The sequence below is a fragment of the Amphibalanus amphitrite genome, unplaced genomic scaffold, assembly GCF_019059575.1.
Source record: "Amphibalanus amphitrite isolate SeventyFive unplaced genomic scaffold, NRLGWU_Aamphi_draft 000138F_arrow, whole genome shotgun sequence".
Lineage (NCBI taxonomy): Eukaryota > Metazoa > Arthropoda > Thecostraca > Balanomorpha > Balanidae > Amphibalanus > Amphibalanus amphitrite.
The window spans coordinates 747,602-774,291 of NW_024881633.1; the positions used below are offsets into that span (position 1 = coordinate 747,602).

At 51.2% G+C, this 26,690-nt stretch overlaps 5 protein-coding genes across 5 annotated transcripts; 1 reads left to right on the forward strand and 4 right to left on the reverse strand.

The window, feature by feature from the left end:
- Window positions 1-933: 933 nt before the first annotated feature.
- On the reverse strand, window positions 934-2,142 carry LOC122382387 (apolipoprotein D-like). Its single transcript, XM_043367626.1, has 2 exons — window positions 1,981-2,142; window positions 934-1,539 (listed from the first exon to the last, which is right to left on the reverse strand). The coding sequence occupies exons 1-2, from the start codon at window positions 2,074-2,076 to the stop codon at window positions 1,099-1,101; spliced, it is 537 nt and encodes a 178-aa protein (XP_043223561.1). The 5' UTR covers window positions 2,077-2,142; the 3' UTR covers window positions 934-1,098.
- A 3,386-nt stretch (window positions 2,143-5,528) lies between these two features.
- On the reverse strand, window positions 5,529-6,597 carry LOC122382376 (glutamate receptor 3-like). The gene is made up of 3 exons (XM_043367613.1): window positions 6,321-6,597; window positions 5,903-6,277; window positions 5,529-5,551 (listed from the first exon to the last, which is right to left on the reverse strand). Exons 1-3 carry the CDS (start codon window positions 6,595-6,597, stop codon window positions 5,529-5,531), a joined length of 675 nt encoding a protein of 224 aa, XP_043223548.1.
- Window positions 6,598-11,841: 5,244 nt separating this feature from the next.
- Window positions 11,842-12,707, reverse strand: LOC122382377 (glutamate receptor 3-like). The gene is made up of 2 exons (XM_043367614.1): window positions 12,152-12,707; window positions 11,842-11,870 (listed from the first exon to the last, which is right to left on the reverse strand). Exons 1-2 carry the CDS (start codon window positions 12,705-12,707, stop codon window positions 11,842-11,844), a joined length of 585 nt encoding a protein of 194 aa, XP_043223549.1.
- Window positions 12,708-14,585: 1,878 nt separating this feature from the next.
- Window positions 14,586-15,906, reverse strand: LOC122382378 (glutamate receptor 1-like). The gene is made up of 2 exons (XM_043367615.1): window positions 15,066-15,906; window positions 14,586-14,614 (listed from the first exon to the last, which is right to left on the reverse strand). The coding sequence occupies exons 1-2, from the start codon at window positions 15,904-15,906 to the stop codon at window positions 14,586-14,588; spliced, it is 870 nt and encodes a 289-aa protein (XP_043223550.1).
- Window positions 15,907-23,919: 8,013 nt separating this feature from the next.
- On the forward strand, window positions 23,920-24,684 carry LOC122382379 (glutamate receptor 1-like). Its single transcript, XM_043367616.1, has one exon. The coding sequence runs from the start codon at window positions 23,920-23,922 to the stop codon at window positions 24,682-24,684; it is 765 nt and encodes a 254-aa protein (XP_043223551.1).
- The last annotated feature ends 2,006 nt before the right edge of the window (window positions 24,685-26,690 follow it).

A 26,690-nucleotide genomic window follows, 5' to 3' on the forward strand; every position in this document is an offset into this window, starting at 1 on the left:
GGGTTAAAGCCATACTAATGTCGACAAGTCTGACCGAAGCACGAAGCATGAAGCAGTTGCTCTACAAAAAAATGAAGAATCAGTTGAATGGCTCTTTTTCTCTAACAATAAGCCCAGAGTTCTAGGGAAGGTCTGGCTCCTTTTCTATTTTGGTTAGACAAAGTGGCTACATAGGCGGCAGTCGGCACCTCAGCGCTAGCTGCCTGCGCGCTGACAAGACGACGGTGGCTGCAGTGGCTGGTCCGACAAAGACGACGCGCAGATGAAAAACCACGAAGTGCTTGCCGACGAAAAGTTTAGCGAATAAAGGCTAACATCCGATCTGCTGAGCCCTCAAAAGTTACTCTGTGGTTGGGTTTACTGTAGTCGCTTGAAATTTCCGACAATTTCTGAATGTCATCGGGCTCCAAAGGTGTGAATGTTGTCCATCTTCATCTGTCCATAGACAAATTTACGAGCGGCACATAGTCATACCTACTCTGGATCGAGGCGACCTAGCTGCAAAACATTTGTCAAACAGCAGTACGGAGCTCACGCCCACTACGACAAACGCATCCAAACCAAGCAGGCAGAGCCGCAGAGGAATTCGGCGAGTCAGATCATCACTTCTGGTGGGAGGAGATGTCGTTGGCTCAGTCGCTGCACTTCTCCTGCATGGTTACAGTGAATGGAGATTTTTGCAAGATCGTCCTATCAGCCTGTCGGCTTTTGTCCCATAAGGCTGGAGTCGCTCAGGGCTTGGTTTTTGGTGTTGCGGGAGAAGTTCATGTGGTAGTTATCATCAAGATAACTAAGGGCTTCTGCACTTCCGCCTCGATGTCTTACCCCATTGTTGGCTGTTTCGTTTCTACTTATGATTTGGTTGTGATATTTGTGGTTTGAATGTGTGGGTAAAAAGATGGACGCCTCAACAAACTCAAGGAACACAAAAGCGACATTTAATAAAATATATTTCACAGATCATTGAATGAGAAACAAGATCACTCTTTACTTACACCTACGTGTTGTACCCATGGAAAAAGCATTCCGTGCATCACCACCGTTTTATGCCACTATCCCTCCCCTTCCCAATACCCCTCCGTTCCCCTCTGATACAGCTCAGAAGAGACTGCCGCAGTCCTGCGGCGTCACCGACAGCTGGCTGGTGTCCGAGCCGGCGTCAGCCAGGATCCGAGTGTACTCGTCCTGAACCGCCTGGTCCATCGTGGGCTCACGCGACAGGAACCAGGCGTACTCGATCCTGGCGCCGAACAGGTTTGTGCAGGAGTAAACCAGCGCAGAGGCGTTGTAGTCGGTACGGATCACGTTGTACGAGCCCTGGAAGCCCTCGTCGAAGAGCAGGGTGAGCGCGGCCGGGTGCTCGGGGTCCTCGGCGTAGGCCGATCCGGTGATGGAGTCCAGCGATCCATCAGAGCGCCGGCCGCGGTTCTCCAGACGCACGGAGCCGTCCGGCTGGGCCACGTACATGGCCTGCGCGCACGTGGAGCCCAGCTCCGAGATGAGCGGGTACCGCTGGATCTCGTACCACTGGCCGGCGTACTGAAACGGGTGTGGAGGGACCGTCAGACGCCTTCCTGCAGTTCAGAGCAACTCACCGAACAAGGATTGCAACCGTGCTGCCGACAACGCTTAAAACTCGTGAGTTTCAGGAGTACCTTCTTTCACATCCCACCACTAAAATGTTACGGAATTCCAATAAGACGATATAAATTTTTTGCTTTTTACACTTAGGTACTAGTTATTTTGAGAAAAAAGATCTTACATACCTAGCGGCAAATAAATCTTCTGGTTGTGTATGCTCCGAGAGAATCGATGGCGAAATGGAACGCAATAGAATGCGTCATGAATTTCTAAGGATAAAACGGTTTAATGTCTCTAACGACATAGGTAAAGCTGTGATTGAAGTAAGCTATTGTGCAGTTACTTTAGCGTATTTCGTCGGTCTAAGCACAGTTCGCAACTCAAGCCTGTTATACTAACCTGAGGAACGTCGAACACCTCCAGGGAGGGGATGTCGGGACAGGCGGCCATCCCGGAGGCCACCAGGCCGCAGACGGTCAGCAGGGTGGACAGCATGGTGAACGTGAACCTGTTGGAGCGGGAGCAGAGGGCGCAGTGCGGCTCCGGCGGCGGCGGCCTCCTTTATACGACCATCTCACCAAGAGATAGATACACGCAGTTTATGTAACACTTCACGCAGATTGTGAACGTCGGAAAAAACCTTGCGTAACTCATAAGATATATTATATAGGAAGCAATCTTGGGCTTTTTCAAATACCAATAACAAATGGACTTCAGCGTTTGTAGCCCATGTATGGGCACGACTCATGGTGACACGGACGGAAATAAACCGCATATAGGTTTGCGATGCTTGACGATAGTGTTTTGAGCTATATGGTCTAGAATTGCTAAAAACTGAATTTGAAAATTTCACGTCATCAATTTTTAACAGTTTTTTTTCGCTATACCTAACTTGGCAAAAAAGAGGTATCGATAAAAAAATTGATATGTGAATAGAAGTCGGTAGGGGCTATCACATATATTTCGTTGTTTCGAAACTCGAGAACTTTAGTCGATTTTTGGCGGTTGTATTAAAACAATGTTTCTTTGATTTTTGGGGGTCAAAATAAAAAAATCAGAATTTTGACATTACAGTTTAATAGCATAGTAATTCTACACCTTTTCTGTCTTCAACATTTTTCTGCATCTTTAAAGCTATAGGCCTGACAGCTCTTCCCGCGAAACCTTTTTTTTGTCGAAAACGGGAGAACATGACGTCACTCTGACATCATTTGCGACGGACCTATCATAGCCTTTGGAAAATTTTTAGTCACCATGTGCAAAATTGATGCCCAGGAGCGTACTGAAAGTTTGATGACGATCGGTGCAGTGGTTCTGGTATGTATCAAAAAGTCTGGAGGGGGCAAAAAATAGCCCCCCTCCCCACCAGAGCGCGGGTTAAAGAGCAGCTAAAAGCTCCATATGATTTTGCATTTATCATAAAACCCTGGAGCGACGTAAAATGATGACTTGTTTTTTTTTTAACCCGCGCCCCTTAGGGGGGCCGAAACGTTCCCCCTGTCCTTTTCCGTATATATCTCCTAAACGACTGCAGATATCGTCACCAAATTTTCAGGACCTCTCCGGGCATCAATTTTACACATTGTGACCATTTTTTTTTTCTAGAAGCCTATAAAAGGTTGACTGCAAATGACATCAGAATGATGTCATGTTCTGCCAGTAGCGGCGGAACACCTTCAATTAACCCTCGCCCGGACATGGGGGGGGGGGTTGCCACCCCCCCCAGGTAGTCTTTCTGCTCTGCACTCAATTTTTTTTTAGCTAGAAGCCTGATTTTTCGTATAGCTGCTCCTCTGTCCTTTCTTGATGTCCACTGAAAATTTCAAGTTTCTGTGGTTTTTGGTTTCGGAGATATGACACTGTTTTCAGGTCATGTCATGACCCAAATGACCAATTCTCAGCATTTTGCGTTGGCTATGGGCCTTGTGAGCTTTTGACACCTTGCTTTCGGCCTTTTTTGCCAGTATTACCTCCCACCTACCATGGAACATGTTGTTCGACGATGCACAGATGTCAAGGTCAGGGTCAAGGTCGACCTAGGTGATCTAAAATAATTGCGTTTTAGGCAAGCTGAATGTATTTGTCATGTAAAATGGACCATAAAACATGCATTGCATGGCATGTATCACACGACACTTTCGTATTGTGACCCTCAGTGACCTGACCTCTGTGACCTGACGTGGTACCAATGACCTCAAATAGCAAAATATGTGTTTTATGGACGATTCTCCCATCGATGATTTTCAATGACATGTCTTTTACTCGATTTTAAAACACATTTCTTGAAATGCCTGTAAACGGTGAAAATTCGACACTTGACCTGACCTGTGACGTCATCGGTTGGACCGAGGTCAATAAAATTGGGTCACAAGGTAGTTCTGTGGTAGGGCTATTGAATTTGGAAAATCGGTCCGTAACGTTCCGAAATCTTGGGGGGGGGTCGAAACGCCCCCCCCCCCTCGACGGGTGGTAGGGTCCGCCGAATGCCCTACGGGGCGCGGGTCCGAGCGACTCCAGGCACTGTCAAAAGCTGAAATGTAAAATGGAATGAAAAATGAAAATAAATTACACACGATCACTGTCCTCCCAAGCTTCCTGAGAAGGAACACGTCTATAGAGCTGGTGCCATACACCATTACATAACAAAAGGCCAGGCCACGGTCCGCCTATCGTGACTGCAGGTGTGCTTTCCCACTGCACCGTGAGCTCAGCTAGGGGTATCGGGGACGGCCAGATGCTGTTTTCTTATATCGTTTAGGAGATGATTCGGGGACCTGGGACGTTCTTATGTAAGAGTGGCGCTTGTGTAACTCGGTCACGCCATTATATAATTCGTCTATGACATTAAAAGCCTTAACCCTCGCCCGTAAACGGCGATCTGCCACCTTCGCCCATGCAGGGGGGGGGGTTGGTGCGACCCCCCCTTGGCGTTTGAAAACGGAGCGTCGTAGAGCTTAGCGGAAAAGACCAACGGATTGCTCTCGCCGAGATCTCGCGATTGGTGGTATATTTTTTGGTCCTAGGTCAACATTTGACCTACTTTTGACCGGTCAAAGGTCAAATTTTCGGAAAAATAGACTTTTTCAAATTTTCCGCGGCGATTGCGGCAAAACGGTGGGAGATATCGACTTGAAACCTTCACTATCGTGTTCCTTGATCAATTCTCTATCGTTTGGTATGTATTTCGTTTCCCTAGCTCTAAAAATGGCGCGTTGGGAGCGCCGGATGTTGGCAAGGTCACAGTCGGCGGCAGAAATTCGAAAAATCAAAATTTAAATTTTTGAAATCTGATTGTATTTTTGGATTTGGGATGTCCATTTGCTCCCTATAGAAGCTAATATTGCTGCATATTCCCATTGAGGTGACAAGAATTAGCAAAATAGTGGTTCGGGCGCTTTTCAAAAATAGTACCGGACGCTGTTCCTCTTGTGACGTCATAGCTCCGTGACCTGACCTGACCCGGTCAAGTTTCTTATACCATATGATAGCCAATACTTGCCCCAACATGCATGGGAAGTTTCATCACGATCCATCAACCGATGTCCGTACCACCGGCAGGAAACCTCGGGCGTTGGCACTCAGTTTGTGAAAATCCGGCCGGAGGCTGTTCCCTTTGTGACGTCATAACTCCGTGACCTGACATGACCCGGTCAATTTTTTTTTATCAAAAGATGCGCAAGGTTTGCCCCATAAGGTACCCAAAATTTGGCGGCGCTGCGCGCCGCCGTTTTTGCACTATTTCCGAAAAACCTCAGGGGGGGGGTTGCACCAACCCCCCCCCCTACATGGGCGAGGGTTAATCCTATTTCCGACAACAATATGTGATCAAAAGTAGACTTAAATAACATTAAGTATTTAAATGCTAATCGACAAAGAAAAGACACCTATATGCATTGCCGTTAAATTTCTTTAAGAAAAAAAACTGATTTCCGAGAACCCTTATCATCCTAGTTGGCATATTCATAGTCATCTTTGAAATTCGGAATGACGAGGTGTTAATGTATCACGAGGGAGTGTATTCCTTGTTCACCGTTCTGTGCTTGATAATCGAAGTGCATCCAGTGAAACTGTATCCAACTCATGCTCATCAACAAATGCAACTCATAATACAAGCCCAGCAACCATTACAGTACCTAACATAATCCTTTACAGCCAGTAGGTAACGTGCATGGTTAGCTTCACGCCATTGACTGTGACAATGCCACCGGCCATGCTACTTGCTTGCCTTCAAACGTAACATTGCTATGATTATTACGTTCAAATGCGGTACGTTTCAATAACCGGAAGTAGATCATTTCCAGTACGAAAATGCACACACTACATCCGGCAGCCAACGGAACAATGAACAACACTGCCGTCACATCTTCCAGTGACATCTCCTTGAAGGCGCTGGAGACGGTGCACAGTCCCTGGCCGGCGTTCAGCCACTTCCTCTTGAGGCGCGACACGGTGCCGGCCTGGTTCAGCACCTGCATCACCCTGTTGATGGCATCCAGCAGCTCCGTCCTGCCCTTGGCCATCACCATGTAGTCGTTGGACTTCCTGGGCAGCTGGTCAAGCAGCGGCACCAGCGCGCACGCGTCCGAGCCGAGCGCGAAGAACATGCGGCGCACGTCGATGTAGGTGAGGACGCGCGGCTGGAGCGAGCGGCGGGCCGTGGTGGCCACGTCGAGCCGAATGTGGCCGCGGCCGGTGACTGTGCGCCGGTGCAGCTCTCGCTCGTACGGGTCGGCGCTGACCTGCCATGTCGTTCAGAACTCCCATACCGGGCTCGATCGAGAACAGCCAGCCGGGCTGTTCGGAGAACTCCCTCAGACTGCTGATGGGCCGGCCCACAGTGGTGACGGTCAGGTGCGAGATCAAGTTGGCCGTGTAGTTGAAGTAGATGAGCATGCCGAGCACCCAGCTGGAGAGGGTGACCGTGCGGCCGGACAGCGAGCGGGGCGTGCTGGCCCAACCCTGGCTCACCAGAGTCATGAAGGTGGCCAGTGTGTGGATGTCAGACTGTGTCGTCATTCCCGCGTCCCTTTGTGTCGGGGCGCGGCCCCGCGCGGACTGCGCGTGCGCGGCCTGCGCGCGCGCGCTGACCCGGCGAGGGTCAGTCGGTGTCGGGGACGCGGCCGGGGTGCGGCTCCGCTGGAGTGCAATATAGACGTCGGTGCAAGACATCTGTGTGTCGAGCGGCAGCGCGCGAGAGCATCACATGGCGCGGTCGGTTATCGACCTACTGTGGTGATCAAGTCGGCAACAATGAGTCAGGAAGGTGTAGACAAGTTGACGGCTCTGCTCGTCAAGCAGGCCGAGATGGCCGCAGCCGCCCAGGAGCAGGCGTCTCAACGGGAACAACGTCTCGCGGGGATGGTCGAGCGACTACTGCAGGATCGCCCGTCGGAATCACCCAGGGAGGTAGCGACTACTGGTAATGTACCCAGTCACGCCTCTGTCAGCAAGCCGTTGGTCAGTGCCCCATATTTGAACTCCTCCGTGTCACTGCGAGAGTTCGATGCGTGGCGGCAAAAATTTGAAGGGTACTCGCTGCTGGCTCGTGTGTCGCTGCTTCCCCCCGCCGAGCAGCGGGCTGCTTTGTTAGCCGTTGTAAGCGATGATTGGACTCGGATAATCCGGTATAACCTTTCTATCTCAACAGAAGCTAGCCTGAGTGACGTCATCAAGGCAATGGAGGAGTACCTTCGGGGGCAGCGAAACGTCATCGTGGACAGACGGGATTTCTACCGCCGCAACCAGGAGCCCGGTGAGACGTTTGATGACTTCCTGTGTGCTATCAAAGAGATCGCGGGGTTTTGCGATTTTTGCACTTCGTGCCTGGATAATCGTTTGAGAGATCGTATCGTAACTGGGATTCAAAACGAAGATACCGTAAAACGCTTGCTTGAAGAGAAAAACCTGACGCTGCAAAAGGCCGTTGATATGTGTCGTGCTTGTGAAAATGCCTCCAGAGACAGCGTCGAAATTCGTGGCGCTTCCGCGCATTCCCTGTACAAGATGTCCCAGTACAAGCAGGACCAGAGAGGACGGAGAGGGCATGATCGCGCTCGCCCCTCTTCCCGGGAGCGGGAGAGGCACTCCGTCGACCGGCGGGTCACTCCATCCCCGGTGTCGCGGGAGCGGACCCGCTACCGCTCGCCATCGCCTGCGGTCAGATGTGACCGGTGCGGACGCCGGCCCCACCGGGACGTCAGCCTCTGTCCGGCGGTGAGTCGCAGGTGCAATGCGTGTGGATCGAAAGGTCATTTCGCTAATGTATGCCGCCAGGACGCTGCCATCAGTCAAGTGCGTCACTCTCATCAGCCTCGTCTGAGATCGGACTCGCGGCGCACTCGCGACATCAGCCCGACCGGCCACAGCCCGAGGCGCTCTCGCGACGTCAGCCCGACCGGCCACTACCTGCATCCTGTGATCGCGAGCGTGTGGCGCGGCACCCACGCGCGCCCAGCCCCCGCTATCAAGGTACAGTTCTCGCATGCGGAGGGCGGGGGAACGCTGAAATGTACTGCTGACTCAGGGGCCGATGCCACAGTCATGGGACCAGAAGATGCTGCAGCGTTAGGGATCAATGTAAACTTGCTAGACCAAGCAGCGTGCGGTTCAAGCTTTTCAGCCGCGGGCCGTAAGGAACTGACGTGTTTGGGCAGTTTCCCGGCTCAACTGACGCTCGGGAAACGGGAAACAGATACGGTTGTGTCCGTTATAAAGGAGCTCAGTGGTCCCCTCATCAGCTGGTTCGACTCCATCGCGCTCGGTGTGCTACCGGCGGACTTCCCCGCCCAGATCGGGTCTGTCAAGAGAAGCAGGTCATGGGCGCCTGGTCGTGAGCGGGGAGTGTCCCCGTGCGCCGCAGGAGTGGCCGCACCGGGAAGAGATGAGACTTCTTCAGTCGCAGGACGCCCCGCCGCGATACCTGCGCCATCTGTGAGTGAAAGGGACGAGGTGCTGCCATCTGCCGTCAACCGGGAAGTTCGACCGGTGTCCCGGGAGCCGGCTGCTCGCCCGGAGCCGCCGCGCGCTTGTCCGGAGCCACAAGCTGCTCGCCCTGAGCCGCGCGCTCGTCCGGAGTCGCCGACTGTTCGTCCTGAGCGGTTGGGTTATCGTCCGGCGCCGCCGGCGACCCGGACGGTTTCTGCCGCTGATCGGTCGGGGATGCCTGCTGTGCCGGGGGCCGTCGTCAGCGCACCGGTGGATCATGCAGGTGAGAGACCGCATGTGCGGCCTGGGGACCCAGCGGTAGCACTTCCTATTTGGCCTCACGATTATGACCCCACCGAACAGCAGCGAGCCGAGCATGCTGCCGCTATCACGGCGGCATACCCTGGGGTCTTTGGTCAGTCGGGCACATTGAGAGCGATGGCAGGTGAGCCCATGCGCATTGAACTGTCTGCCGATGCCTGCCCACGCGCTGTGACTGCCGCTCGCGCCATACCGTACAGCTGGCGCGATGAAATCAAGGCTCAACTCGATGACCTTCTTTCTCAGGATATCATCGCACCTGTGAACTACCCAACGGCGTGGTGTCACCCGATCGTGCCCATCGCAAAGAAGCCGTCGGGGGTCCGACTCTGTGTCGACTTGGTCCAGCTGAACAAGTATGTACTTCGTCCAACGTACCCTGTACGTGCCCCGCATGATGCCATAGCTACGATTGGTACAGGGGCATGTTGGTTAACTACGTTGGACGCAAAGATGGGCTATTTTCAAGTGGAGATCGCGGAAGAATGTCAGGATATGACGTGCTTCATCACCCCCTGGGGGCGCTTCAAGTTCAAGAGGGCTGTAATGGGTCTGGTTAGCTCGGGCGACGAGTACAACCGCAGGGGTGACCAGGCGCTAGGGGATATCCCGCAGACGGTTAAGATCGTAGACGACATCCTCATTTATGACCGCAGCTATCGCGAACATTTGGAGCACGTCATTGCCGTCGTGAAACGCTGTGACGAGTGGGGGATAACGCTCAACCCCAAGAAGTTCAGGTTCGGTCGAGCTAGGGTGGAGTACTGCGGGTACGTCATCTCATCCAGCGGGTACACTTCAGACGATCAAAAGATCAGAGCTATCGCAAGCTTCCCGCGACCCCAAAGCATCACCGATCTGCGTTCCTTCATGGGACTAACTAACCAGCTGGGTGTGTTTTCCAGTGACCTGGCCCACGCAGCGCAGCCGTTGAGAGATCTGCTGAAACCGAGGAACGTCTGGAGGTGGACGGAGCAGCATGAAGCAGCGTTCGAGGAGGTGAAGGCGGCGCTGGTGTCGCCGCCCATCCTCGCCTTCTTCGATCCAGCTCTTCCGACAAAGCTGCAGACGGACGCCTCGCGGACGAAAGGCATGGGCTTCGCTCTGCTACAGCGGCACGATGACGATTGGAGGCTGGTACAGTGCGGCTCCCGCTTCTTGACTGATGCAGAAACAAGGTACGCCGTATGCGAGCTCGAGATGGGGGCCTGTGTATGGGCGTGTCACAAGTGCAGGACGTATCTGGCCGGTTTGCCGCAGTTCGATATAGTGGTGGATCACCGCCCTCTAGTGCCGATTTTGAACAGTAAGGGCCTAAGCCAAATTGAGAACCCGCGGCTTCAACGTATGCGGGAGAAACTACTGGGGTATAGCTTTCGAGCTAGTTGGCAGAAAGGTGCGTCTCATCAGATTCCGGACGCTTTGTCAAGATCCCCTGTGGACCAGCCCACTCCGGATGACGAAGTGGTTGATGACTCACCTGATCCTCTTCACGCAGCAGTCGTCATCGGTCTGAGCAGTTTGACGGAGGGTGGCGTCCGGCTCGCACCTCTGCAGGACGACACGCTGGAGAAGATCCGGGCGGCCTCTGTTCGGGATCCGGAGTACGGAGCACTCATGGACGTCATCAAATCCGGATTCCCGGACCATCGGCAGGAGCTGCGTCCTGATCTGCGCGCATATTGGGGTGTTCGTTCTATGCTCGCTATCGATGACGGTTTCATCGTGTACGGTGCCCGTTTGCTCATACCGCAGGGACTGCGCCGCGAGACACTACTGCGGCTGCATGATGGGCATCAGGGAGTCGAGAGAACCAAGCGACGAGCCCGCCAAACCGTCTACTGGCCCGGGATAGACAACGATGTCGAGAATGTCGTCTCCTCCTGCCCGAGGTGCCGTCAGCTACTGCCTAGTCATCCCAGCGAGCCTCTGTGGCAGAACGACGCCCCACCGTCCCTGGTATTTGAATCGGTCTCAGCAGATTACTTTCATGTGGCTGGTCGCACATATTTGGTGTATGTCGATCGTTTGTCTGGATGGCCGTATGTCAGTTCGTGCCCGCGTGGAGCAGCGTCGGCGGAACACCTGACTAAAGCGTTGCGTTCGGTGTTCGCAGACACGGGAGTGCCAAAGCTTCTAAGAACGGACGGCGGGCCCCAGTTTACGTCTTCAACTGTACGGCGGTTCCTAGCGCGTTGGGGTGTGAGGCATGAGCTGTCATCACCCTATCATCCCAGGTCGAACGGGCACGCAGAGGCGGCGGTAAAGGCGGTGAAGCGGCTCATCCTGACGGCAACGACGGGCGGTCAGCTGGATGACGACGAATTCGCCAGAGCGCTGCTGGAGCTGCGCAATACTCCAAGAGCGGACGGTCGGTCGCCAGCACAAGTGCTGTTCGGCCACCCGCTGCGGTCGTCGATCCCGGCTCATCATCGCTCGTTCGCGGCGGAGTGGCAGAGGGCAGCCGACGAGAGTGACAGGAAGGCGGAGGAGCTACGGAGGCAGGCGAAGGAGCGGTACGACAGAACGGCACGCCCCCTCTCAGCATTGCAAGTCGGGACTCACGTGGACGTGCAGGATACTGCAAGCGGGCGCTGGGACCGGCTGGGGGTCGTCGTCGGAGTCGGCGCTAGGCGTAGCTATCTGGTAAAGCTGGGGAGCGGGCGGATACTGTGGAGAAACAGACGCTACCTGCGGCGCCACCGGCCTCTGGTTGAGGCAACGCAGGGTGGCCTCAAGGAGTCTGTCGTCGCGGGGCCCGTGAAACCAGTGAACCACGATGCGGAGCCTCAGAGGATGCTGCCTCGTCGAAGCGGTCGGGCTCGTCGGGAGCCCAACCGCTTGTCGGTTCGGTGGGGATCTGCTACGTACGTTGATTGAATGAGACGCCCGGTGCCGTCGCCTCTTCTGCTAGTTGCTGTATTTATTGCGGGTATCTGTTTTGTGTCGCGTGCGTCGCGGTGCGTCGCGTTCCTATGCATCTTGCGGCAACTAATTTAGGTCGTTGTCTGTTGTTCACGCTCGGCGACGGGGGCACGGGTCGTCTGGGGGGAGGTGTGTGGATGTCAGACTGTGTCGTCATTCCCGCGTCCCTTTGTGTCGGGGCGCGGCCCCGCGCGGACTGCGCGTGCGCGGCCTGCGCGCGCGCGCTGACCCGGCGAGGGTCAGTCGGTGTCGGGGACGCGGCCGGGGTGCGGCTCCGCTGGAGTGCAATATAGACGTCGGTGCAAGACATCTGTGTGTCGAGCGGCAGCGCGCGAGAGCATCACAGCCAGCAGGCACGAACTCCAGCCCATGTGAGACGCGGTGCGGGGCCTTTCCGCACGGCGGTAGGCCAGACGCAGCGCCGCCGAGATCACTAGCAGAGAAGCCGCCACCGTCCACCAGACATGCCAGTGTAGCGGCTGCAGCAGCGAGCTGAACATAGCCGGCGACAGTTGCGGGGCTGCCGCAGTGCCCTTGGCTAAATAGAACGTGTACTGATCCTGGTCCACGGGCACGGCGTCGATGTAGTCGACCACAGAGGCGCGATCCTGCCGGAAGTGTACCCAGGTGAGGGCCAGGTCGGCGCGTCCGTAGGCCAGCTCGCCCACCAGGCCGCTCCAGGTGCCGTTCTGGTCCACACTGCCGTACCCTCCGTCCAGGAGTGGCACAGTTCGGTAGCGGAGGTCCAGCTCGCGCGCTATGATCTCCCACAGGTCGTGCAGGTAGCCGCTGTACTCATACGAGCCGTCCGACTGCCGGGTGATGATGAGGTACGGCGGGTCGTGGATGGCGGTAATGCGCAACACGTCTTCGGCGGAGGGGACGAAGGCCGCTTCGTTGGGCTCCGGCGGGGACCACCCGCCGCCCAGGGCCAGCAGGGTACCCAGACGCTGCATGACCGCTCTGCGGTGTGTCGCCACACTCTGCCGACTTTGTTATGCGCCGACCGGTCGGCCTCGGCCCGGGGTGGCACAAACTGTGTGCGATAGATAATAGCCAGCGTGGTAACAGACGTTCGATTGATTCTGCCAGGTGATGTGCATTGTTCGTCGCTGTCTATGTGCCTTTCAGAGCGTACACAAACGAGACAATACGTAGGCGTCTACCCAAAGCAGGCGTAACACGGCACCCGTCCCGATTCGTTTTTCCCTAACGAATATTCATAGAGCTATGAATAACAAATGACTCAAGGTATTTTGGTGCTGTCATCACCAACATCTAACAGGAAAAGGCTATCGTCCTACCTAGACAGACTCACTAATGTATGTGCTCATTTATCAGGCTTCTCAGACATTGCAACGATTAATTTCGCGGCTATTGACACACGTTAAGGAGCGACTAACAACTTTTTGTTGGATGTAACGTTGTGACATTTGACCGCTTTGTGGCTTTACAATCACCTTTTGACTGCACAACAAGCCACCTATTGGATCATAAACCAAGAAGTTTTGCCTATCGTTCAAAAACTGATGACAGCTGTTATGCATTAGGGGAAGGAGGGTGAATTGCGCCACCTTAAGGAAAAACGCTAATTGTAGAGAACCGCTGGAAATATAAGCACGCACTGGTAACCATTTCAAAGAGGAACTCATTGGCTACGATTTAAGAGCCTCCCAATCAATTAAGAATGTTTCGTTTGCTTCTGACAGCTGCTTTTTCAGAAACATGCAAAAGGGCGCATTTGCCAACAACTGCTGTAAATTGCGCCAGGGGGATGACGCAATTCGAACCCAATTGCGCCCTATACTTTAACATGGCTAAGTGAATGAGACGGAATGCATACACCGTGGCTGTCTAATGTCATTGCGGCTTACTTAAGCATTATAATGTTATTCAGGCTGGATAAATATTAAATGTAGATATAAATCGCGATGTTTTTTGCCCAGGTAGATAGCTTTACATGTGTCCGTACGCTTGTAAAAGTGCAACGAAAACGTTTACTGTAACCGACTATATATATGTGAACGTATGCGCCTATACAGTTAAATTTTCGATCGGTTCTCTCAAAATTAATAATTTTTATCGTTTTGACAACTTAATGACATCAGTTTTTACTTTTTTATCATAGCTGTCACTTCTCACGCCTGAGTCCATGTTGAAAATGTCGTATTTTGTCAATTACACCACAAGCCGTAGCCTAAATGGCAGCTGCATTATAAGTTTGACGAGAGAAATAATTTGCGGACTGACGACAGCGGGCTGCTCCCTTGCCTGACATTAAACTCCTTCTTTATTGCAATCAGTTAATGATGCATTCATACTGTCGTGATACAATGACTACACCATTATTCTATTTGCGCCCCCTGGCGCAACTGCCATGGGCGCAATTAAAATTGAGGTACTTTTTAATAAAAGCGTATGAAGTTGTCATAAAGATGTTGAAGGATGTTTACTGTTTCAGTGAAATAAATGAAAAAAGTTTTTTTTCTTTCTAAATATCACTCTGAAAATTACACAAACATCGCAAATTTTTATAGCCAACGGTTCAAAATACTGCAAAAAAGCTAAGAAAACGCCATAACATCTTTGATGGCGTAATGAGCCTTGCTGATTGGCTTCATCGGAGAGTTTGGGCCATAAAATGATCTATCCATGGTGAAAATAATGTTTTCGAACACAAAATTCTAAACATGCCATTGAATCCGTGGGGGTGTTGGTGGGCGCAATTGGTTAGGAGGGCGCAATACATCCACTTTCCCTCGATAGCTAAGCGGTGCGACCGGCGACTGACCTTACCAACAGGTGTCGCATTGGCAAAGAGAAGCCTCGGACAATCACCCTTTCCAGGACGAGCACAGTGACGCTAAGCACGGTCGCGAGAGGCAGGATCGAGAGGATGGGCAGCATGTCGCCGAAGGACATGTTTCTGAATGTGTCACCCCCTGAGCTACACATATCCGGACCCATCGAAAACCACTTCCTGTGCAGTCGGAGCAGGATGCCAGCCTCCGACAGCCTTTGCATCATGACGTTTAAAGCTCTCTTCAGTTTCTGGCGATTCTTGGCGACAATAAAATAGCTGGGCTTCATTTGAGCCGGACCGTCAAATACAGAAACGAGCTGGCATGCTTCATGTTTGAAATTGTAGAGGAACTTTGTAAAATCTCCGTATGTCATCATTTGTGGTCTTGTAATCCGATGGCTGGTGTTGGCGTAAGTCAAAGGGACGAAACGCTCTCCGGTTATTGTCAGTCGATACAGCTCTCGTTCGTAGACATTCTCGCTCGCCTTCCAGCTATTGAGGATGCCCGTGCCTGGCTCAATGGAAAAGACCCATTCAGGCTGAGCGAAGAACTCCTGTAGATTGCTGATGGGTTTGGGTACGGTCGTCCACGTCAAGTAGGAGATCAGGATGGCCGTGTAGTTTTGATAGATGAGCACACCGAGCAGCCAACCGGAGAGCACCGCCGTCCGCGCGGCCAGCGATTCCGGGGTCCTCACCCAGCTCTGGCTAACCAGCGTCATGAAGCTAGAGAGAAGACATGAGCCCCAGTTCATCTCCCTTAGCGTCTGCGCCGACTCAGCTCTGACGTGGTTGAAACGCACTGCAGCCCAGACGACGACCGCCACCAGCATCAGAGCGCAGAGCAGCAGCCACCAGACGTCCCGATGCAGCGGCTTCAGCAGCGAGCTGAACATGCCGAATGAGACCGCCGGTGCGCCTGTCGACCCACCTCGAGGAACGTAGAACCTGTCCTCAGTGACGGCCATCGGCACGGCGTCGACGTAGTCGATGACCTGGGCGCGGTCCTGCTGGAAGTAGTAGCCCGCTATGGACAGGTCGGCGCGGCCGGCCACCAGCTCCCCAATCATGCCGGTCCACGTGTCGTTGGCGCCGAGGCTGCCGAAGCCGCCGTGGGACAGAGGAGTGATTCGATACCTGAGCTCGAGCTGGTCGACCACGATCGTCCAGATGTCGAACAGGAAGCCGCTGAAGCTGAACGAGCCGTTCGCCAGTCGTTCAATGATGAAGTACGGAGGACTGTGGATGGCCGGCATCCGGAGCTCTTCCATTCCAAGGTCCTCGCTGGAGTCCTCCGCTGGCTCCACAGGCCAGGCTCCTCCCACCGAGAGCAGAGCACCAGCGCGAGTCATTATCTGGACAGGAAAGTAGGCTTATTCGCTGACTGGGACTTTTTGCAACGAGTTCTTTAATCTTAAGGTAGGAGGTGGAAAGTTGTGAGGACCAGTGACCCGTCCCGCTGGGCATTCAGCGGCACACTGACTACTCTGGCCGAATTCTGCTTGGCCGACCAATCGATTATTCCAGCGTAGTAATATGCACGCATTTTTAATACTATTGTCTGGCTGTCAAAGCACAGATGTGAAATTATAATGAGCACGCAGGTCTGTAACAAAAGTTATTGATCCGTTATTAATTAACAATAGCTAGGGTCTTTTTACCTAAGCGTCGAATGAAGACAGACTGGTGTACTTACCATCGATCCATGTATTATCATGTATAGAAAGGTATATGCATCGATGGTAATGTTTTCTCTTGTTATATCTTTTTTTTTTTTGTCCGCTGGCAAGAACCTCTTTCTGTTTGTTTTCAGGGGCGCAGCCAGAACTCTGGCGACAAGGGTGAGAGACGTTCGCGAGGTCCACAGCAAAGTGTCCCCCCCCCCCCTCAAACAAAGTGGACCCTCTACCAACGACAAAAACGGTTGCTGTTTTGCTGAATGTTCTTGGAAAATCCCAAAACCATTTTGATAATGATTGAACATAGAATTCTGATTGGGAACGTTGACACTGTGACCTGTGGTCGGGTCAGATTTTTTACCTTAGCACTATGAGGCAAATAGGGGAAAGTACAATTGTCTGGAACGTGTTGAGGTCATCAATACCGATTGGTTGATATGCAGCGTGCTCTTTTTCAGTCACGCTATGACTTTGACCTGAGGTCAAAATTTTGAAGTTGAGCTTTTCAGGTGAAATCGATGCATCTGGACGAGAAAACGATGGTGGCAAAATAATGTCATGTAACTAGTTTTTGACACCAAAGTTGTTTCAACTTTTTGTCACAATTATGTCGACAAAATTCTTCTATTTGGTGGTGTTTGCTCTCTGAGCCAAACAGTTGACATGAGGTGAAATCTAATGACATGTAAGAGAAAGTGCTTTGAAAGACCTATTGAATTCGTTTTTCTGCGAATATCTATAGCTCCTTTGGTTCACGAGTATAAGGTAGGTACCGCTATTTGTGAAAATATCAAGAACAGGACTTAATTCGTCATACTCTTATCTCTGGTGACTTCAAGTGACGTCAGCGATAATCTAATCGAAAAATGACCTCTGAAACATAACTGAAGCGATTTCTGCGCCTACCGCTTGTCGCTACGTGACCCAGGAGCCAAGTTAGAAGGGGATGTTAGAAATCCCCCTCCCCAAGGGGCGTGGAATTGGAAAGCCTGAAGCCCCAGCGAGGTGCGGGCTAGCTAGGGGCCGGTTTGAAGTTTTCCAAAGCCCACGTAAAGCCCTCAAGAGTCTGCATAGTGCACGGGCCCTCCAAGGCTCGGGGGTTCAGATATCGATATGGTCTTTTGAGACCTGCGTGGCGGACATTAGAGGTCGGTGGTCTCCTCAAAGGCTGGTCCGGGACCATTAGGTGCTCGTTTGGGGCCATCATAGCCTGGCGCAGGGCTCTAATTAGTGAGTATGCGTGAAACCCCTAGACGTCGAGGTGGGGAGGTGGGGCCCTTAGAGGCCTGAAGACGAGTCTTCAGATGTCGGCTTGGCATCTAAGGGGCCTGCGTGGTTTTCTCAGAGGTCGACATAGGGCCCTGTGAGACCTGCATGGGGTTTCTTAGAGACTAGCGATTGCCCTTAGAGTCTGGTGTGGGGTAATCATGGACCCCAGGAGCCTTGGAACTAAAAGTCCTAAGAGAAAGTGTGGCTTCTCAAGGGTCTTCATGAAACACTAAGGACCTTTCTTGAGACCTTCAGGGGACTACATGGGTTTCCAAAACCTTTATCAGGTGCCATCATGGGCCTACGGGTACCTTCATGGATCTCAAAACCTTTATGGGGCCCTCAGGGAGGCCTTCTTAGGCCTTCAGGGACTTCATTAACTTTTCTGGAACCATAATGAGCTTTCTGGCTGGGGCCTTCATAGTGACCCTCAGGGACCTTGATGAGGCCCTCGATGACCTTCGTAAAATCCTCGGAACATTTGTTGGGCCCTCAAAAACCTTAATGGGACCCTCAGTGACCTCCATGGAGCCCTCAGAGACATTTGTGGGACTACCAGGGACCTTCATAAGGCCTTCAGGGACCTTCGTGATGCCTCAGGAGCCAATTGGGCCCTCAATGGCCTTAATGGGGCCATCAGAAACCTTCATGTGCGCTCAGGACTGAGGGATCTTCATGAGCAATCAGGGAACTTCTTGGGACCCTCAGGGACCCTCATAAGGCCCTAATGGACCTGCATAGGGCCCTCAGGGGGACCTTCAGGACCCTCAAGGATCTTCATAGGGCCCTCAGAGATATTCATGGGACCCTTTGGGACCTCTGTGGAGCCCTCACGGGGACCTTCAGGGACCCTCAGGGATCTTCATAGGGGTCTCAGGGGGACTTTCAGGGGCCCTCAAGGATCTTCATGGGACCATCAGGGGACCTTTCGGGGGCCTTGAAGCATCTTCATAGGACCCTGTGTGACATTCATGAGGCCCAAAGGGCCATGAATGGGACCTTCAGGGACATTCAGGAGCCCTCATAATATGACCTTCATGGACTTCATGAGACCCTCAAGAACCTTCATGGGGCCCTCTCAGACCGTTTTGAGACCTCAAGAGTCCATCGAACGCCACGGTGACAAACTTTAATGGTAGGTGCTAAAAATGTGTTTCCCATGTATGCAGTATTTATGTCATGATAGATCCAGGGCGGGCCCCATCACCTGAGGACGGGGCGAAATATCACATCTTTCAATCCCCAACCCCCCCTTCCGGCTGCGCTACTGTTTGTTTTATTTACAGAACACTTAACCCGCGCATCGACGGGGGGGGGGTGGATATCCGCCCCCTGAGGTTTTTTCGTAGTGGGAAAACCTCGGCGTTTAGCGCCGCGAAATTTTGTACGACTATTCTCTCATCAATTTTACACATGGTGAGCAAGTTTGAACCTCCTAACTTTTAATGTCAGGTCACCAGCTCACATTGAATGACCCAACCTCAAGTCACTTTTTTGCAGCTTTGTCACCGTGCCAGAGCTACAGCAGATGTCAAAGGCCTTTGAAAGTTGCAGGATATTATAAGGTCATTAGTAGCTACAATTTGTAAATCTCGGAATTTTGATATCGTTGACCTAAGGTCAGGTCAATTTCTCGACCTCCCCATTATAAGTCAATGGGGGAGAAATCAACTCCCTGTTTTTACCACTAAAACTGGTCGGAATGGCCCCATAAACCACACATGACTTCATATACGATCAAACCTCACTACCTTGAGGCCTGTTTTGCTGGTGGGCAGCTGTAAGGTCATGTGACGTCATCAAAGGTCACCAAAGGGTTTTTGCCAATAACTCCGTACAGGAACAAGATACAGCCGCGTGGATGGTCTCATTGTGTTCAGCTCGTCAAGACGCATCGAATGATATACATGATGACCTCGAGGTCACGTGACCTGAGGCCAACCTTTGACCTTGAACTTTCGAGGTCAATATATATATATATATATATATATATATATATATATATATATATATATATATATATATATATATCATTCGATGCGGATTGACGAGAGGATCACGATGATACCCTTAGTTAATCCCTCTCGGGACTAGTTCGAAAGTTATTCGAGAAAAACTCAATATCTAGCGCCGCCATCTGGAATTTTTTGACCCCTGTGACGTCATCTTTGACCTGACCTGAAAATGACCCTTGTAAAAATTGTAGACCTTATCCGTGCGTATCCCATGCCTTTTACTGCTTGTCGTTATCTTGCTTCGTTATCGAGATCTCAGGGGGGCGGTCATCCGCCCCCCCCCGTCGGTTCTAAGTTGGCGCAGACCCCCGTCAGTGCGTGGGTTAACATTAACAGTAACAAAACACGAGAAGAAATGGTATTTTATCACTGAAAACAAGTTGAAAGAACGTAATGCAAAAGCATCTTAAAATATTCCACACTTAGGTTTTTTGGGTATTAGGGTAAACTGGCTTAGAGGCGAAGCAGAACGTCTGGTTCATGAAGAACACACACAGTGTTTCACATAGACCGAAGACACGTGCTGCTTCTTCGCGTGCAGTCTTAGCGGCCCCAGGGGGCTTCAACTCGACCAACACCGGTTCTTCTTCGTTCTCCCTAAGTCACGTGATATTACGTCACACAAAGCGCGCGAAAGATAAACCCTTTGAAGGTTTTGCACGAACTAGCATCGGGTTTAAGAAGAAGGGGTTGTGGTTTAATCAGTGTAATGGCTTTCATCAAGACCACGCCCGCGGTACCACGTTCTATCGTCCACCGGAATCGATCGCCATTTTTCGATCGCGTTGGATCGCGCTTTGTGCAGTGACGAGCGGCTGGTGCAAGATTGGGTGAATGGCAAGTAATCGAATATTGAAGAACTGAAATAACGTTAGTTTTTGGCTTGTCAAGTGTTGTGTATTATTTATATTACTTGTGATTGACAATGATAAGCAATATCACAACGCTCTTCAAATGCATGGATGAATGCATTGGATGAAGAAAATTCATATGCAAGACCTATCAATGCAGTAAGTATTTATATGTTGTATAAATGCCACATAGCTTAAATTATGCATGTGGTATTTAGACAAATCTTCCAAATGAAGATAAATCAGGAATAGAATCAGCTTGCCATTTTGGGGTCAACTGAATTAGGTATAAATTTGGCTGATTTTAATAAACATATGTTCTTGCTGATTAGTGCAATATCTTATCTAGCTGCACTTTATATGTTAAGTGCATTATTTTATTTTTGGAGTTGGCTCATGGTCTCTGAAGTCAATCTAAGTTTCTTTACTCCCTGCCTGTTGAATAACGCATCCGCCCGACTCTTCGTTCTAGGGGACGAGGCCATATCCGCTCTGATTGAGGCCCTGGAGTCTGAGGAGAGCGTCCTGGCGCGCGGAGACGTCGACGTCGTCGAAAACGCTGGCTTGAAGCTGATGGTGGAAGGAGAAACTGTATGTGATTTGGGAGAATGCGATATCGCCACCCGGCTGCTGACATGGGCGATAGTGCATACTGTGTTTGGGAAAACATCCACTTGCTAAAGCTAAAAATGTGTTCATATTTGTACAGAAAGCAACCCTGAGCGTAAAGGAATCATCCTGAATAATTAAACATGCCCGAAAGGCTCTGGAGTTCTTTGGCTTGGATGTGTAAGGCAAGTGACACGGCCGAGGGGAAAGCGTTCCTGCAGGCTGATTGCGGGCTGATCGCAAGCTGAATGCGGGCTGGTTGTGGGCTGGTTGCGGGCTGATCGCATGGGCTGGTTGCAGGCTGGTTGTTCCTGAATGTAGACTTGCAGGCTGATTGCTCAGAGTAAAGAGGAAGGTAATACATTTTAAGGTGTATCAAATACTGTGTTTGCGCAGCAGATGTGACGGCGCAGGTCGATAGCCATGCATGGGAGGTTCAATAGACGAATGAACGGGGATTTTGCGGTATTGCAATAGAACTGAGAGGGTTCTACAACCGATATTCAGAACACAGGGTGGTTTCCCTATAAACCTCAGGGACTTCTTCACAGACCCTTTGGGGCTCTTATCTAGGTGCTAAGAACGCTCTTATTATAAACCCTAAACCTCATAAGAGTCTTTGGAAGAATCGTGTGAATTCTTTTGATGAGAATGGAAAGCCGTCTACGTGAAGAACCATGGGGGTTCTGAAAAACGGTGGCATAACATTTTACCCCACAGGGGTCTAAATGCCCCTGTACGTTCTTAACGTTCTTCCAAAGTGTTTTCAGTGCATGAATGTTTATCATGTAGTAGGGTGTGGTATTACAGGTTACGATGACATAGGTAGATATGCGCAGCTTTGCATATTTATCGGACGCTCTGGTCCCGAGGAGTGACCCCGTGACGTCAGGCACGTCACCGCAGCGGCCGCGGGGCGACGCCAGAGGCCATAGATGGCGCGTCGTGCTGAGCGGTTGTGATTCGCATCCAGCCGCCACCCCGACTGCCGCCTATGTGTGCCTACTGCCTATGTGTTTAACGCTATGCTGCAGATGTTACAGCGCGCCTCGTCTGTGAAAGTGATATATCTTGAGTACCTACCTTATAAATAATAGCACTTCCAAGCGGTTAGGCTAACAAGATGTTTGGATGTGTCAATTTATATGCTATGTTATGTGCCAAAATGAACATTTTCGATCTGTTACTTTTTGGACAGTATTCATGTATCCAGAGAGTTGTCTATCTTGAGTGTGTCACCTCACAAAGACCGGCTATGTGATAAGATCGCTTATGTTCCCCAGACGAATACATTCTCGGAATACGTGACAGCCCTTTCCTCGGGAGCGACGCGGCGGATAAATCCAATATACCGGGTGGCCCAGAAAAAACGTTCCGAACTTTGGAGGCCTATATATCAAATTCGAGTAAAAATAACGAGCCAAAATTTTCATCAAGTTTGCGTCATTTCTTTGCGCATTGGTATGCCAAATTATAACCATATACCATCATTTTCAAGCTGGTAATCTTGAGTTGAATTAAGCAAGACGTTTTTGCTGTTTTTCCGATGTCAAACGATAGTGATGATTGGGTTAGACGTCCCATGTAATAAAAAAGAATAAAAAATAGAGCACGTGAATGAAACCAACACGTATGTTCTTATTTTAAATATTTTTGTCTCACTTATGTGCCAAATATTCAAAAACTGAGCCAAAATGGTGTTCATGGATGCCATTCGTTTCTACACCAAATCATGTTTCGAGCAGGAGTGGCACGGTGCATGGATTACTGCTGATTACCCTCCTTTCAGTAGATCAAACAGTAAATCGACCGGATAAGGAAAACAAACTAAAGCAGACTGGTTCCTGTGCCAGAAGACCACAGAGTAGCTTATGAAAAACAACATTGCCAGCAGATGACAAAAAAAAAAAACTGGTTGAAAAGCTACCTTTTCCCAGGAATGTCAGCCAGGAAAGCATTTGAGCCACAAGATGGTTAAAAAAAAAAAAACTGGAAACTTCTTCCGATGCCGCTGGCACAGAGCCATCATGGTTGCCTGAGGGATTGTGTCATCCTGAGACCCGAACCATCAATGAGACTAGCTGCCAGTAGAAGTCATGGCTCTTGGCCGCGGGGTGAAAGTGACCCGTTCACTCACATTTTTTAGTAAACATCGGAGCAAAAAAGTAATTTTTACATGGTATGCTTGAAACACGAACCGTTTAAAAAGTAATTTACCGAACACCATGTAAATCACACCATTTACTGAAAATGTGTGCCGCATTGACTATTCGAAGTTTCAATGTTGTATCTTTATCACTTTCTGAGAAATATTGATTTAAAGTTGGGAGCGTTTTTTTCTGGGCCACCCGGTACATGGACCAATACAAAAATGACGCTCTGAACAATCTATCACGAAACACTATAACTGTCTCAGCTGAAAAGCATCCCTTGGGAAATCGATGGCAAATTGTTTTGTTGCGATGCAACGTTAAAGAAAACGTCTTTTCGAAACAATGATGGTGAACAACGGAAAATGAATACAAGAGAGGCAACCACTTATAACAGTAGATTGTCCATGCATTCGTTCTTTTATCTCTCGACGCCAATAATGTATGCAGGTTATTGATTGGGCGATGAAGGACTTATCATTCAGGCGTGCATGCTCATTAAAACTTCACGCATCTGCATTGACAGCGACACAATAGTGTCTGGCACAATTGTTCGGTCAAGCCAGACGAAAGCAGGTCGAAGTCTTCAGTGCGCTGCTGAGCGCCAAGCGAGACGGGTCTCAGGCCCCCACAACTTCCCACTTCATAGATCAGAGACTCGTCGCAGAAAAGCCAAGTCAGCGAGCGGAATCCTAGTTTCCTGTCTAAAAAATGATCCGCGTCGGTACTCTGCTTTCGGTGGAAGGGGCCTGTGCCGAGGAACCAACGGAACACCCCAGCGAAGACCTTGGAATGGAAGAGCTCCGAATGCCGGCCATCCACGACCCTCCGTACTTCATCATTAACCGACTGCCGAACGGCTCCTTCAGCTTCAGCGGCTTCGTGTTCGACATCTGGACGATCGTGGCCGACCAGCTCGAGCTCAGGTATCGAATCACTCCTCTGTCCCACGGCGGCTTCGGCAGCCTCGGCGCCAACGACACGTGGACCGGCATGATTGGGGAGCTGGTGGCCGGCCGCGCCGACCTGTCCATAGCGGGCTACTACTTCCAGCAGGACCGCGCCCAGGTCATCGACTACGTCGACGCCGTGCCGATGGCCGTCACTGAGGACAGGTTCTACGTCCCCCGAGGTGGGTCGACAGGCGCACCGGCGGTCTCGTTCGGCATGTTCAGCTCGCTGCTGAAGCCGCTGCATCGGGACGTCTGGTGGCTGCTGTTCTGCACTCTGATGCTGGTGGCGGTCGTCGTCTGGGCTGCAGTGCGTTTCAACCACGCCAGAGCTGAGTCGGCGCAGACGCTAAGGGAGATGAGCTGGGGCTCGTGTCTTCTCTCTAGCTTCATGACGCTGGTTTGCCAGAGCTGGGTGAGGACCCCGGACTCGCTGGCCGCGCGGACGGCGGTGCTCTCCGGTTGGCTGCTCGGTGTGCTCATCTATCAAAACTACACGGCCATCCTGATCTCCTACTTGACGTGGACGACCGTACCCAAACCCATCAGCAATCTACAGGAGTTCTTCACTGAAAAAAATCGGGAAACCCCATTTCTTACAATCTGACACCCCACACTCCAAAATACTCCTAAATTAGGCTCCGTTTTCATGATTTTAGGATGCCATGGGTGTTGTGACACCCGACACGGGAGCCCAATTACCTTTTGACGCCCCAAAAATGTACATGACCCCCTTGGGAGAGGTTCGGCTAGCGAACTCCCCAAAAATTGCAGGCCAAAAAAATTGGAGTGTCGCTGAGACACCCCCGTTGAAACCCCTCTGGGGTGTCATTATCCTGGAGTGACACCCCGTGTTGCATTCCAAAGTGTCACTGCGACCCTCAGTCAGGGGCGTACCGCCCATACCGCAAATACCGCAAATGCGGTATGGCTGGCGGCGACGTGCCCAGGGGGCCCCCTTGGGCAAAAATTAAAAAAAATGGAAAGTGCCCTCGCGGGCCGAAGGCCCGCTAGGGAATCTTTGCTCGCTATCGCTACGCATGGAAATGATATATATGGTTGGCGAAAAAATTTGAATTCGCGTGGTGTTTTGCCTGAGCCGATTGGACGTCTAGAAGTTGAGATATACGCAAAAAATCTGTTCCAACCTACAAAAGTTCTTGGTTAAAAAAGTTACCGTGTCATACGTTGGTCGTGCACACTACAGGGCGCCGCAAGGCCGCGAACGGAAAGAGTTAACTCCTCACCCGGTTATAAATATAGTCTGAGATTCTCGTTCCGAAAGACATTAAATCCTCGCCGGGAGTTCTTTAGGGGAGTAGAGTTGCTCTGAGCGACTCCCTGCTGAAGGCACGCGGTTCCCCGCGTGGGGGTCAGGAACAATGTGGGGAGTTATATCAGAAGAACAGGGGAGTCGAGCTGCTGTATTTTACACCCTAATTTGGGAGTTTGACACCCTGTCGGGTGCGCTTAGGGACCAAAAAGGGGTGCTCGGCTGATATTTGAGTTCTCGGCTATATTTCTTTCGGGACGCGTAAACTGCGAATGGTTTTTAGCCTCACCGAAGGTGTTGAAGACGCCCTTTCTCGCAGCATCATTCGTGTTCATTAACGTGCTTTGTGTGCGCCGTATCGAAGGATAATATCGGTAGGCCGAGGGTAGAGCTTCAAATCCTACCGATAGATGGCGCAAACTAAAGTTGGTAAAATCGGGACCTGTTTTTCACGAATGGCTGGTGCATGTTTGGAGCTAAGGCAAAAGCGTGCATAGCGTAGAGTGGCCAACTATATCACGATGATATCTAGACTGATTACCGTGTCATACGTTGGTCGTGCACACTACAGGGCGCCGCAAGGCCGCGAACGGAAAGAGTAACTCCTCACCCGGTTATAAATATAGTCTGAGATTCTCGTGCCGAATACAATTTATCCTCGCCGGGAGTTTTTCGGAAGTATAGGGGAGTAGAGCTGCTCTGAGCGATTTCCTGCTGAAGGCACGCGGTTCCCCGCGTGGGGATCTGGAACGATATGGGGAGATATATCAGAGGCACGGGGGAGTCGAGCTGATATATTATACACCCTCATTTGGGAGTTTGACACCCTGTCGGGTGCTTATAGGGACCAAAAAGGGGTGCTCGGCTGATATTTGAGGGGTGTCACCTGCAGTCTAACGGAACCCCATGTGGGCCGGCGCTGACCCCCCTTTAGCGGCTGCGACTCCCCACTATGCGTCGAAACCCTCCTGGGGTGTACGCCAAACACCCCATTTATAATAGCTCAGCGACTCCCCTCAAAACACCCCACTCGGGTGTTATTTTTGACATGACCGTCAATACCCCGTACAGGGTGTCATTTTTTCTTTCAGTGTTCGCTCAGCCTGAATGGGTCTTTTCCATCGAGCCGGGCATGGGCATCCTAAATAGCTGGAAGGCGAGCGAGAACGTCTACGAACGGGAGCTGTATCGACTGACAATAACCGGAGATCGTTTCGTCCCTTTGATTTACGCCAACACCAGCCATCGGATTGCAAGACCACAAATGATGACGTACGGAGACATTACAAAATTCCTCTTTAACTTCAAACAAGAAGCATGCCAGCTTGTTTCTGTATTTA

Coding starts and splice junctions, on each gene's coding strand:
- LOC122382387 (XM_043367626.1), bottom strand. CDS start 2,076: ATGCTGTCCACCCTGCTGACCGTCTGCGGCCTGGTGGCCTCCGGGATG. Junction 1,540..1,980: donor AGGTGTTCGACGTTCCTCAG/GTTAGTATAACA, acceptor CACCCGTTTCAG/TACGCCGGCCAGTGGTACGA.
- LOC122382376 (XM_043367613.1), bottom strand. CDS start 6,597: ATGACGACACAGTCTGACATCCACACACTGGCCACCTTCATGACTCTG. Junction 6,278..6,320: donor AGTTCTGAACGACATGGCAG/GTCAGCGCCGAC, acceptor ACCGGCGCACAG/TCACCGGCCGCGGCCACATT. Junction 5,552..5,902: donor TGTTCCGTTGGCTGCCGGAT/GTAGTGTGTGCA, acceptor CGAATTTCAAAG/ATGACTATGAATATGCCAAC.
- LOC122382377 (XM_043367614.1), bottom strand. CDS start 12,707: ATGCAGCGTCTGGGTACCCTGCTGGCCCTGGGCGGCGGGTGGTCCCCG. Junction 11,871..12,151: donor GCTGCGTCTGGCCTACCGCC/GTGCGGAAAGGC, acceptor ACCTCCCCCCAG/ACGACCCGTGCCCCCGTCGC.
- LOC122382378 (XM_043367615.1), bottom strand. CDS start 15,906: ATGACTCGCGCTGGTGCTCTGCTCTCGGTGGGAGGAGCCTGGCCTGTG. Junction 14,615..15,065: donor GGTCTTTTCCATTGAGCCAG/GCACGGGCATCC, acceptor GACCGTGCTTAG/CGTCACTGTGCTCGTCCTGG.
- LOC122382379 (XM_043367616.1), top strand. CDS start 23,920: ATGGAAGAGCTCCGAATGCCGGCCATCCACGACCCTCCGTACTTCATC.